Here is a 13,012-nt window from a genome sequence, read left to right as displayed (position 1 = left end):
CTTCTGAAACCACGGCACAGATTGCAGATGTTAAAGTGCTTCACTTGGGCCTGCCACCAGCAACGGGCCGCAGCCAAGTGAGGGCTAGTTGTGTGACATGAGACTATTTACCTGGTGCTTGTTAAAACAGGTGCACCTGCGGGTTGAAGACACAGACAGATGGGATGTCTGCGCTTAGTCTGGGTTAATGTTCGCAGTACACTTCCATGCTTAACTCTGAATCACTTTTATGGCTACCAACATTATGCACCGTCCACTTTGAACATATAATTAGAGCCATGCATGATGCCAGTTGGCCTTTAACATTCACACACACAGCTGTACGCACAAACACATGCTCACATGAACATAAACAAAATCACACAGTCATACACACTCACACATCTAAACACATGCAGTCATACATATAACCACACACAAACCCATGCACTGACACACCCACACACAAAATAAAAGAACACACACACCTCTCAACTCACCCTGGATGGTGGCAAGCTTCTTGGGCTCATTCTCAGCATCCAAACAAGCAAAATGTCTCCCATAGACATCAAATAGATCACCCACCAGAAAGACGTCTATACCCTCCAAAAATGTTTGTCCTTGACCTCAATGGGCGGATCACCCGCCAAACAATGGGTGGATCCCCTGCCAAACCATTCAATATCACCCTCCCTGAATAGAGAAATGGTTCAAGGGCAGGCGCACACGCACGCAGCCAAACACAGATAAGACACAGCCGCATGTGCGCAGCTATGGAAAAAGACAAACCCCATGTACATATACAGAGCAACATATAAAATCACGGTCACTTAGTTGCACACCCACAGCCGCAAATGCACACAGCCACACTCTCTCCCACACACATACAAACGCATAAAACAGCTCATATTGCCTTTTTGCCTGAGATGTGAGTGTGATGCCACGTGATGATGAAGCTAGGCCTTCCCAAAATTGTGGCCACACTGTGCCTGCAGGACGATACAGCCCAGATTGCTTAAGCGCCTTGCTGACAACAGAGAGTAACATCAGCTGTCTTAAAGATCAGCTTTTTGTACACTGGCATTTCATTTACTAAGACAAACACAGCGTGGCAGTGTTTACTTGAAGGAGTAATCAGCTAATTGGATGGTTACCTTTGATAAGTGATTGCCAGTGCAATTGCTCAGTGAAGTAGTTGATAGGGGATATTGATTCCTTTGGATCGATCTGCCTGCTACTGTTTAACTAGGGCAGCGTCATTATTTACTGAGAACGCAGTAGTGCTAAACCGTGGATGCCGTTGTATCATAAACCTGCTTGCATCTCTTGGCCAAAACATGTATGATTCTGTGCAAAGCACTTTATCTCCCTATACCCCGAGTTGTAAATATGTATAATAATGTACGTATAGCACAAATTACCGGTAAATCAGTAATATGGGCCTACATTGCCACCAATGGGTTCTGGTGACATTTATAAACCAAAAGGCCTTGAGGTTTACAAATGTCACCTGAACCCCGAGGTGGCAATATAGGACCATAGTACACATCACTTGTTATGTATTTTTATTTATATCACATGACTATTTGATTTTAGTTAAGAAAGATATGGAGCATTTGAACATCATCGGTCTAGTGTTCATTGTTTGCCTGTCGCCTGCAGTTATGTCTGGCAATGCTTTGAGAAATGTGCGTGTATGTGGTGTCAAAATATTTTAAATATGTTTTATGCAACAATGCTTATTATTATAGGTCAACTTTAAAGTGTAAAGTGCATTGTAATTAAATAAAAAATGTGCAATCCGTGATATGCTTTTCTTATGTAGCACATTGACAGGGGAGACTAGGTTTAACAATATGTATAAAGAGAGAAAGTAAGGTGCGTTGTAAGACTGCCGAACGTTTGCTGACAGGGTTCTGCCTGCAGAGTGTCTGTTCACTGGGACAGGCTTGCACCGAGTGTGGCCCCGCAAGGGCGAGCTCGTCAGGTTTGCTGATCGATGCTCTGAAAAGCAGCGCTAGCGTTTTTTCCCGGCACTGAAAGCAGTGCTGTGTTAACCATTCATTTAATTTGTGCAGGGAAGCTAAATATCCTGAAAATAAATTTAGCATTGTGAACTGCAGGGAATAATTCACAGTTAAGACCTCTTTTCTGCGAAATGGGGCTTTGAACCACTGGCAAACATTCAGTAAGAACGCTTAACCATGTAATATTGTATGAGTAATATGAAACTGTGTGAAAAAACTGCCTAGCGAATTGTCCATTTCTGCCCTAATTTCATGCTTCCTTTCCACCCTGGCTTCTGTAATTTGGTTTCAAGCAGCCCTGATGAAGGACACTAAACAACATAACGTGTGTATCAGTTAAGGGCACCGTGCCCCACAGGGCACCTTGGCACGGGATGACAGATCTTTACTGAAACCCAGATCAGTGGTACTAATTTTATGGCACTAAAAAGGATAAATGGTGAGTGGATTTAATGGGATCCATACTTTTGACCATGAGGTCAAATACAGATTTCTGGAGCGATGGCGTAATACCACTGAGCCACCACACTCACTACAGACATGCTCCGGCTACATTAAAAATGATCTCTAAAAACCATACCAGTGCTTTTTCAAGCTAGGTTTGCACTAAGCCAAATACCGAATGTACAACTAAATGAATTAGCAATTAGTGACTGACCATTAACAAGCATCATGGTTCCCCTTGACCCGATAAGACTATCTTTGGGCCTCCATGTCTATATGATGAATTGAACAGGACTACAAATGAACTCCCTTAACTGACAGGTTGGGGACAGACACAGGAGGCAAAACGGAGAGGGGGGGTGTCAGAAGTAATGACAGGTGAAGGCATGAGAGGCGGAGTCTTGTCAACCAGTATACGCTCTGCTTAAACATCTGCATTATTTCTTTGCAAATTATGCCCCAAAATAATTTAAAAGGAACAAATTATAGTAAAGCCGCTTTTGCCTACTTTCTTGATCACTGACAGTTTACATTTTAACTTAGCTCAAGGTGTAAAGGCACTAAATGCACAGATCTAAGTTAACTAACAAGTCCCACTGTCTAGGGCAGGGGCCTTCAAACTGGGGTGCGGGCCCCCCTAGGGGGGCTTCAAGTGATCCGTGGGGGGGGGGGGGGGGGGTGACAGGCTCTGGCCAAAAGAAGCAATGCACAGAAAGCAGTGTTTTGTTTTAAGCAGAAACATGTTATTGCATTTTTAAAAAGGTAACAGTACTTAACTGCAATGTTTAAATATGTCTAGACATATTTAAACATTGCTATGTTTATAAAATATTTGTGAAAAAATCTGAGGAGGGCCCCAATAATTTATATTTTTTAACTGGGGGGCACGGTATTAAAACGTTTGGACACCACTGGTTTAGGGTGTTAACGCACGTGTTGCACAGGTCTTTGTGTAATTTACTGACCACAGGTCAGAATACTCATGAAGGGCACAAGTGCTTTCAACAGAGCACTGTATGTAACCTGCTGTTCACAGGTTTATATGTGAAAAAGATACCTCACTGTGTAAAGGGTTTGTTGCAGAGATCCTTGTGTAAACTGCACGCCATAAGTTCCGATTTAGGTTAAATCGCTGCTGCACTTGCTAAGTAGCTGCCACTCCTGCTTTAAACAGCTGCATGTAACCTGAAAGGGCAGAAGGTTAAATGCTTGCTGGCTTTAGCTCAACCTTTCGTTCATTTGTGGTTGATAAAATAGGCACCACTGAGTTGCAGAAATAAGCAGTAATTATTAAGCGCCAAAACAGTTCAGTATTATGGCTTCTGACGCCTGCTTCACGCGGGAAACATCCTGAACAACGAGGTCTAAACCACTACTTGCCTGAACCACTACTGCTAAACAACTAAAAAGTCTCTACAACTAAGTACTGAACAACTACTGTCTAAACAACAATTGTGCCTGAATAACTTTTGCCTGAACAACTAATTTTAAGGTAAGTTTTTCTATTTGTTTTCTTATGGTTTATTAGTTGCTTAGAATTGATATATATATATATATAACGTTGTTTCGAATATATATATATATATATATTTATAAAAATATATATAAGTTGTTTAAAAACCAAAAAGAAAACCTTACCTTAAAATTAGTTGTTCAGGCAATTGTTATTCAGGCACAATTGTTGTTTAGACAGTAGTTGTTCAGTACTTAGTTGTAGAAACGTTTTAGTTGTTTAGCAGTAGTGGTTTAGGCTATAGTTGTTTAGGACCTAGTTGTTCTGTCACATATTCGCTTCACGCCAGTCCACAACTCAGGCGAAAGGAATTAGTGACTGTCCTTCAAGTGAGGTATATAGAGCAGGTCCATGGGGTAGGAACGGTTGGGTGGAGGCTTAGCGTGGAACCGTTTAGGATACACTGAACGTGTGCTGATGCTGCTATGCATCCTCCCTCTTGTAAGCACATTGCCATGGGACACATTCAAGGGACCGCGCTGAAGCCAGGCTAGAACTGGGTTAAACCCATGAAGTGCTCAAGCATGAGAGAGGAATGCTGACCCCACCAACCTGCACATGCAGGTCAGTCTTGGCCCCCCAACCTTCTCCTGGACAACACACATGTGAATTGGAATCTTTGCAATGCTTCTGAAATCAATACATATACTTTTCATCTTCAATCTAATGTATTGTACTTCCCACCGCTTCCATGACCCAAAACTTTTCTTGTTAAGAACCAAATGGCACTCCTGAAATACACCAATGTGTGCAATCTCAAGGACACAAAAATACTTCATCAAGGAAGATTATCTGCAGTAGCAGTATTGCTGGTCCTCTTTGCACACCTTTTCTCTGGTGTTGCAGGTGTGCGCTCTTGGGTTTTCAATGAATGAGTGGATTGCCATTCAGCTTTGCTAATTTGGGGCAGGTGTGATGAGGTGAACCCTCTCACCTTCTCTACTATTCCTTTCTCAAGCTATCTGTTCGAATATTCTTCCTGCATTTACTTTCAACAAAATGTGGACTTGACAGCAAATTGGCACCATGTGTGTTTTACTTATGAACATGGATTGTGTAGAAGAGCACTGTACAATTTATTCTATTACACACGTGGGGGTGGTATGCAATTCAATGATGTTTAGGTATCATATAGAGTGTTTACTACAAAACCTTTATGGGTCCTTGGACGGCATCCTACCAAACATGGCAACCAAGACTGGGGTTCATTGCTTGTAAGTGGACGAATGAAGACATGGAGGAGGGAAATGGTAGTTTATGCAACATTACCAAGAAGTGCAGATGGGTAGATGATGTAGTCAAGCGATTGGACATTATCTCAAAAACAAACATGCACGGCTACTAAAAGCAGTAGCACATGGATTTAATGCATCATTTACCATCCATCCAGGTGGGCATGAACATTCTCCAGTAACATGGTGGCACACTCCACCGTTCTGACAGGGACATCTTTCCTCGCACTGTGACCCATGTTTACCAGGAGGGCAAAGATCCTCGCAGCTAAAATGGGGAAGTATTGAAGGAGAAGAACAGATTAAGTGTTTAGATCATCATTTTATAAATACTAACAATGTCAACACTTTGAATACTCATTTGTTCCTTTGATGTTTTGTTATACTGATGTCAAGGAAGGTTAAAAACTAGTTACTTACTCATAAAAAGATGGTGCTGTCCATTATTTGTGATATTTGTAGATCCTCACTCCTTCAGCATACTGCCCCCTTTCACAGAAATCCTTTGAACACAGATTTAAAAAAATGTGATTCCCAGACCAACTCCTCTAGGAGTTTGAGCTTTTTTTTACCCGGAAGAGAATAGATTGGCCCAAACCAAGGTTTAGTTAGAGGTGGTGGGTTGGTTGTTCATGGCTTCATCAAGCCTTCTAATAATTCGAAGAAGTATTGTTTCCTTCCCACATTGCACTCTATAGGAAAGTATGCATGGTAAGTTGAAAACCAAGTAGTAACCACAAAAGAAAGAGGATTCTGATGACCTAACATAGAGGTTAAGCAGCTCCACTAGATCATATCGGTCCCTGTCATGGAGTTTATATCAAGAGAGACGTTCTTGTAGAAAATGTCTAGAGACGTTTGAGACAGTCCCAACAAAATCTCCAGTAAGCACATGTAGCATTTCACCGCCCTTGCCCTAATCCCCGTACTGAAAGGCCTTATTTGCAAGTCCATTCTGCTGCCTTTTGGCTAAGATTGCCCTTTAGAAATACCACATACATACATAGTTATATACATAACTTGCCCAAACGCTTTGCCTTCAAAAAACACAAATTAAATTCTCCCCCACCCCTTCTCACTTGAAGCTCAGGGCGCACGCTTACTGCCAGGCAAGGTTACTCAACAGCTTTGGTAGTTCAGGGACCTTGGGTATCACTTAGGGTTATAGAGGGGTAGCAGCTGCTATCCCTTGCTTGCCAATTACTACCCATGGCACTACCATTGATACCCCTGAATTCAAGGGTGATGAAGGCAATGGGAGGGAGACCATACAACTTTCTGTAGTTTCCGCTACTTGCCATTAGTCTCCCAGCTTCAAGGGGCATTTGAGTGGCAAATACCTCAGCCTTGTGGTGCCACTAAGGGTCAGAGGGTGTGTGAGGGCACTTTATCTTGGTGATTCAACGTCCATGCTGGTGATGTTGTGATTGCTACATCAACAGCAAGAAGCTGTTCCAAGTGGGAAAATAATGTACACAGCAAATAATTTAAAAGTAAAATCCCAGGTGTTCTTATCGAAAGTGAATGATACCCAGGAAATTATGAATGCTATTGTAAAGTTAAGCAACGTTTTTCTCAATAAAGAAACTAAAAGGCCGTCCCGTTTAATGGAGAGGTAACATAATGAGATTCCGTGGCAGCTGTGGCATGGAATTAGCTACTTGTTTATTACATGCTTCCGTAAAAAGTTGTCAGTTTTAAGAAAATTGGCAAACACTAAAATTAACACCGATTTAATTCGATTTTTCCAGTATACCCATGAAGTAGGTACGGATTACCCTTGCTCCAGCACTTGTTTCTAGAGGTTCAGAGTCTGTCTGCATCTGCTGAGGAAAGCAGCCGGGATGTTTTCATTTGACTTCCAATGAGTCAGTGAGTTCAACACTGATATTATGAACTAGTGCACCTATTCAGCCTTACATGGACGATAAAAAGAGTACCATTAAGTATTTATAGAAAAAGGAAAGCAAGGAAAAGAACAGAAGGAAGAAGGAAAGCATTAGTGAAAGCTGTAGAAGATAGAGGTACTATTACAGCAACTTTTGTTGCATCCTCGTTGCTAATGTGGTTGGTGGTGTTCCTCCTCTTCAGAAGTCAGGATAGTCACAATATTTGTTAGCAGTGTAGGCAGCTGTATACTTGCGTGAGCTGGTGTCTGGTTCATGTTTGTTGGTCCAGGAAGCCCAGCCAAATTAGGGTGGATTTAAGTTCTCTCTGGAATATGGCTACTTCTTGTCTCAAAGTGCAGCTCAGCTTATTCCAAGCTTTTGGGCTTGGTATCCCAGGGTTTTGCCTGAAAGGTCTGTTTTGTTGAAAGGCGCTGTCAAGATCCTTTTTCTGTTACCAATTACGGGTGAATGTCAGGTGAGTGACCAACCCCTAGCCTAACCCATGCGTAAGATGTGTACGAACAAGCAAAGCAGTTCCAAAAGTAAACAATGACTTTTCAGGGCCTAGGACTTGCCTTCTTGCGTTGTTCTGTACAGCTGAACCTGGTTTTAGGAAAATGTTATGAGCCCTATGTATAAAATATGTTAGTATGCCAACAAGATATCACCAAGAGATGGACCAGATACACTTTGTGATGGAAACTGAACATTGGTGCCTTTGTTGAACCTGTGGAGTTGGATGTCTGTATTATTTGTCCCTGCATGGGAGGCATTTTCTCTTTGCCTGGGTTAGTAAGTGGTTACTGGGCAGTCTTATTGCCGAAGTTTGTGTATCACTGAACAGCTTCACTTTTTACAACCTCAAGTTATCTCCAGTTCTCTATCTATCCTTTCCTCCTCCTCTGCTCCTTCCCCGACTGTCCCTCTTCCTTCTACTTGCTCTCTCTAGCGATTCTTCTGCATAAGCAATTCATAAATGCACACGAAACAAATGAAACATCTGAGAACTCCCCATCTGCAGGAAAAGCTATGCCGTGCTTTTCAGGAGTTGCCTTTTTTGTGTAATTCTGATTTACTGGAGTGCTGACGTCCGTCTCAATGGATGTAAAATCCCTACCTACCCAACAGTCGACCATGTCTCTGACCCTCTAGGCCGTGCACAAAAAATATCCAGAGCAATAACGTGCATCAACCCAACATTCATCACACATTGCACACAACCAGCATTACTTACAAGGCTCCGGTGTAGCCAGGAGGGCACCTGCATTCTCCTGTGACGTGATCGCAGCTGGCTCCATTTTGGCACTGGCACTTCTGGTGGCAGTCGTTGCCATAGGTTCCCTGGCCACAGCTTTCCTCACAGCGCCAGCCCCTGAACCCCGAGGCACAGTGGCAGGCTCCAGTGATGGGGTTACACAGAGCTCGGTTTTTGCACTGACAACGGCTGCTACAGTGAGGACCCCAGTGGTCGATGTCACAGGCTGCGGGAAGAAAGTCGACACTTCAGAAACACATGGGCCTTCTACCTGCTCTTCATCATCATCACTCTACAGTTAGAGTTCTAATACCCCCAACAACGCTTCACAAATTTCAAACGGCATCTTCAACATTTAACAAGACGTACAACAAAACCGTGCATCATACACAGTCCACTACGTTACAGTATAATGAGAAGAAATATAGACCGATGGTGCAGAAAACGGATTCAATGCTTGAAAAAAAGATTAAACATAAATTAATGTTTGTTTAATGGGAAGTGAATAGTTCTAAGCATGAATGAAGAATGCCCCAAAAAGTGGCCTACTGCTGTGGTCCTCTGGGTTCTTGCTGTACTTTTAGAGGCCCATTGGGAGGACATCACCTACTGGGAAGAACCAGGCCTCCTCTCATTTTCTTATTTCCCAGCCAAAGGCAAAGGAAGTGAAAGAGCCACTGAAGTCCCCAAAATGTATTTAGTCTGCAAACACAGTGGCACAGATTCCACTGGTGCAGCAGGTGCAGTGCACCGGGGTCCACAGACTTGAGGGACCAACCGACCAAATCCTAATTATTTCCATAGAACCCATTACACACTGGCTATGCAACTGTAGAACAGGAGTATGTTTCACAAAGATCAGCTTTTCACATTCCCATGAAGAGTTTTTTCTTAATAGTGGCAAACTGAGTTGATGGACAAAGGTGCAAAGGTGATTCCTGGGACGTTTTAAGCATTTCTGATGTACATGCACACAGAGGCAATGAGGTCGTAGCAGCGCCACACTCAAGGGCAGGGGACTGAAGCTACCATTCAGAGCTCCCAGAGCTTTCATGTGCCAAGCTCAGGGAATGGGAGTGACAGGCTTGAGGTGCAGGGTTAGGGGGTATAAGGCAAGGCTCATGGTGCACCCAAAAGCCTAGCAGGCTTGACAAGTTGAAGAAATTGGATGCAATACAACATGAGGCTCAATTTCATCTAATTTCAAATTCTGCATACTCATTTTACACAACAGGGAGGGGTAATTTTAAAGCCAGTGGCACATGGCATTACTTCACGGACTGCAGAGAACTGTGGGCAAGTGGCTGGTTACAAGTTCAAATGCCTCCCCACGTTGATAAAACAGTAAACACAAGTTGCTCACACTCAGAGGTTATGATTTGTTTTTTTTTTAGTTTATGAACGGATATCTACTATTACATTTCAACCTATTCTATACTTTCATAGCAGTGCCCTTATGAACGAGAACCAGGACCGTCACTTCCATTAACTACTGAAGGTGCCCAAAGGATTCCTGACCAGGATTTTCAAGCAGCCTAAATGAATACTTGTAGTTTAATGAAGTCAAACAAAGCATTTGTGTGATGCCAAAAAGAATGCTTCCTGGTGTGATGCATAAAGGCAATACCAATATGTAGACATTTCCTGAAATGAAAAAACTGGCAGCAGTAGTTCATGATGTAATTTGTGCATGCGTAGTACTGTGGCGAGCACTGCTAGTCATCTCTGTGATGACCATGTGCCATCAGGATAACTGGTACATCACTGTTTACACCACATCGCCTCCTGGGCAAGGCAGTGAGGCAGACAGCAGACCTACTTTCTTAGAGTGGAGTTAAGAGGCCAAGATGGCGCCCCTGGCTGTGACTGACGCCACATTCAGAGTTGATCATTGCACAAACACAATGACGGGAATCCTATTAAGGATTTATCTTTGTCAGATGAATGCCCTCCTTGTACACACAGCACTCTCCTGGACTTGGGAGGAACCATCTTGGCCTACATTTTTCTACAGTGGAGCTGGAGGTCCACTGTTGACATTGTTAGAGTGCTGCAGGCATGTAAACGTGCAGACCAGAGCTCTGTCATAGACAGCAACAACAGACGATAGGATGGAAACCGGGAGTCTTTGTAAAATGCTGCTAGAAATCTGAAAAGGCCTACGAGAGGAGGCGGGAGGATATGAAACCTGTTGTGTATCTGCAGTAGTCGAGCAAAAAATGAGGTTTTGAGCAATGCTACCTTAAATAAACCCTTTTAATAGACCATAGCCTACAATGTCCAAGAAGGACGTGATAGAAGAAGAGACTGAGAGTAATTCCTTACAGTGGGCATTAGTCTTACATCTGTATATTTAGCAAGCAGGTGTGTATTGCTGTCATTCCTACAGAATGATGAAACAAACAGAGAAGATCTGGAGCAGGTGCGGTGGTTCTGCAGGCTTCTGAGGTTCCACTGTTAGCGAGCCATGGAGGAAACTCAGAAGGAAGAAAGAATTGGATAACAAGATAGGCCTGAGCCAAGTCCAGGTAGACTGATGGAGGTGACTGGATGTGCTCCTTTAGGAGAGTGAATGAGAATGAATTTGCTGAAACACTGAAACGCACTGCTGGCCCCACTGATTGGACTACTGAAGGCGTAGTAAGGGCATTCAGTGAGATCCTGCTGCATTGTCTTGGAGGGTCTTGGACCTCAGGCAAGACAGCTGAGGGAGAGACTCTATGCACGCATGTTTTAGGTGGTTAATAGACATTACACCAGCTCATGCTTCCTTGCTGTTTCCCTGCTGACTCTTGAAAGCTAGTACAGCTTTGGGTGTCCACTAGGAAAGATGGAAATGCCCCTGCCCTTGGTGGGGAGGCAAAAGATCGAGTCTGACACCTCAGGTGTGAGGGCGTCACAAGAGCCGTCATGGAGATATGTGTTGCCTGCATGAGTGAGATTTGATTAGGTGCTAACCCTGATAATTGTTACATTTCATATAATTGAGCCTGTTCTGCTGTACAGCATCAGTGGTGAGAGTGTAAATAAACTGCTGAGTAAAGGTTGACTTAATTGGACCGGTGAGAGTGACACTGTACACTACTAAATTGGGCAGTAATCAAACTGTGTAGCACTCTAAGGCCCCCGAGGGCCAAGTGCGTGCTTTATAGGACATGTTAAATTAAAATAAATACACAAAAACAGGGTTTCCGGTCCGCAATGACCACGTGGAGGTACTAAGAATGTACTTGTTGATGTTTAAACCACGTAAAAATGTTTTACATACTGGACCGGAGTGTAAGCCCACTCAACCTAGACATGCCCCCCAGGTGAGTGTTTTTTGCTAACAAAGGAATCCAGGAATACAGATACATGGGCTATTTGTGTGAACCTGCAGCCAATGTGCTAGTTTTAGACTCCAGCATGGACAGATGTGTTAATCTGCTGATTGGTCAGAGGGACCTCTTCCAATTCTCTCAGGTCAGAGTATGTTTGAGCGCTTGGTGTGTATACAGAGTGATTTTTTTTTACTATCAGTGTGCAGTGACGCACAGCTGGAAGTCCTTGCATAACCATACGAAAATAAGCAAGGCTTCTTGAAATTCAGAACATGAGGGGCCTTAGGTATGAGGGAGGGGCCACGTTAGTCCGCGCGCTCACTGTTCTGCACTTGCGTAACTCGCACCGATGCTGCTTCAGACAGTGAGGCCTTTCAAGGTCAAGGTAACACTTGGAAATGGGCGATTGGCTGGGACAAGGGCTTCCAGCAGGGTTTCACGGGGTCTTGAGCAGAGATTCACTTGGCTACCCTGCTCCAGGGAGTGCTGCGTAGGCGCAACCATCTTGTGTGAAATGACACTCTGTGATGTGGGCGCCGTAAAGACAGGGGCGGTAAATCAACGCTGGTTGAAGCAAAATGAAAACTGAGCTTCATATATACCGTGCCCATTATTTATTATATTATACCGCCAGTATATCCGATGTTTGCTGAGAAGGTCTGGTGCTGTTAGAAACATCGTTCAAGTATGTCTCTAAAGAAACAGGAAAGCTGCACAATTCCTCCCGAGTGGCTTCGAAATAAATCTCACAGCACATCTCATTAAAGCACTCGACGGTCCACGTTGGCTATCCCGGCCACAAACCCTTCTCTTCCCCGCCTCTGTGGGAGCACACGTGAGCGTTCCCGGCCTGCACTTCAGCGCTGAGCAGACCGATGTGCCTCGTGGCGCTCGGGGGCGCTGAAGGGCGCTGGAGAGTTTTTCCTTTCCCCAGCAGTATGTGCCTGGCGCTCCGGGCAGACGTGGAGATTTCCCTCATCACTTTGAGCGCAGGGTCGTAGCCTCGGCAGACTCACCTTTAAGATGCTTTTAAAACGAATCCGCTCGGTTCCTCCCTTCTCTCTGCCCGTGAGGTGATGTATCTCTGGAGCTGAGATCTGTCCAAAACACTGGAGCCCTGGAAATCAAATGCCCACTGTAGGACTCCGCGCGCGGACACCTTGGAGGCCGGGAACACCAGGGTGCATGTTTCTTCCTTTTAATGCTTGAGATCACACGTGCAATATAAGCTAGAGGGTTCACCCTTCACCCCTGAACCCACGTTTGAATGAAATAAAAGGAAGTGATGACGAAGATGATCGACCTAGCAGCTTCGACTGGGGGTTAATCTTACAATTATACATGTAACATCAC

At 44.0% G+C, this 13,012-nt stretch overlaps 1 protein-coding gene across 1 annotated transcript in view; it reads right to left on the bottom strand.

The window, feature by feature from the left end:
• The window catches only part of MEGF10 (multiple EGF like domains 10), a 243,099-nt gene that overhangs the window by 105,996 nt on the left and 124,091 nt on the right, over positions 1–13,012 (bottom strand). Inside the window, exons 6-7 of the mRNA XM_069227282.1 lie at positions 8,319–8,565; positions 5,343–5,463 (exon numbers count right to left, since the gene is read on the bottom strand). Of these exons, the coding sequence (XP_069083383.1) occupies positions 5,343–5,463; positions 8,319–8,565 (368 nt within the window). The remainder of the gene's footprint in view (positions 1–5,342; positions 5,464–8,318; positions 8,566–13,012) is intronic.

This window comes from Pleurodeles waltl, chromosome 1_1 (assembly GCF_031143425.1).
Source record: "Pleurodeles waltl isolate 20211129_DDA chromosome 1_1, aPleWal1.hap1.20221129, whole genome shotgun sequence".
NCBI classification, from domain to species: Eukaryota; Metazoa; Chordata; class Amphibia; order Caudata; family Salamandridae; genus Pleurodeles; species Pleurodeles waltl.
This window is presented reverse-complemented; position numbering and strand designations above follow the sequence as displayed.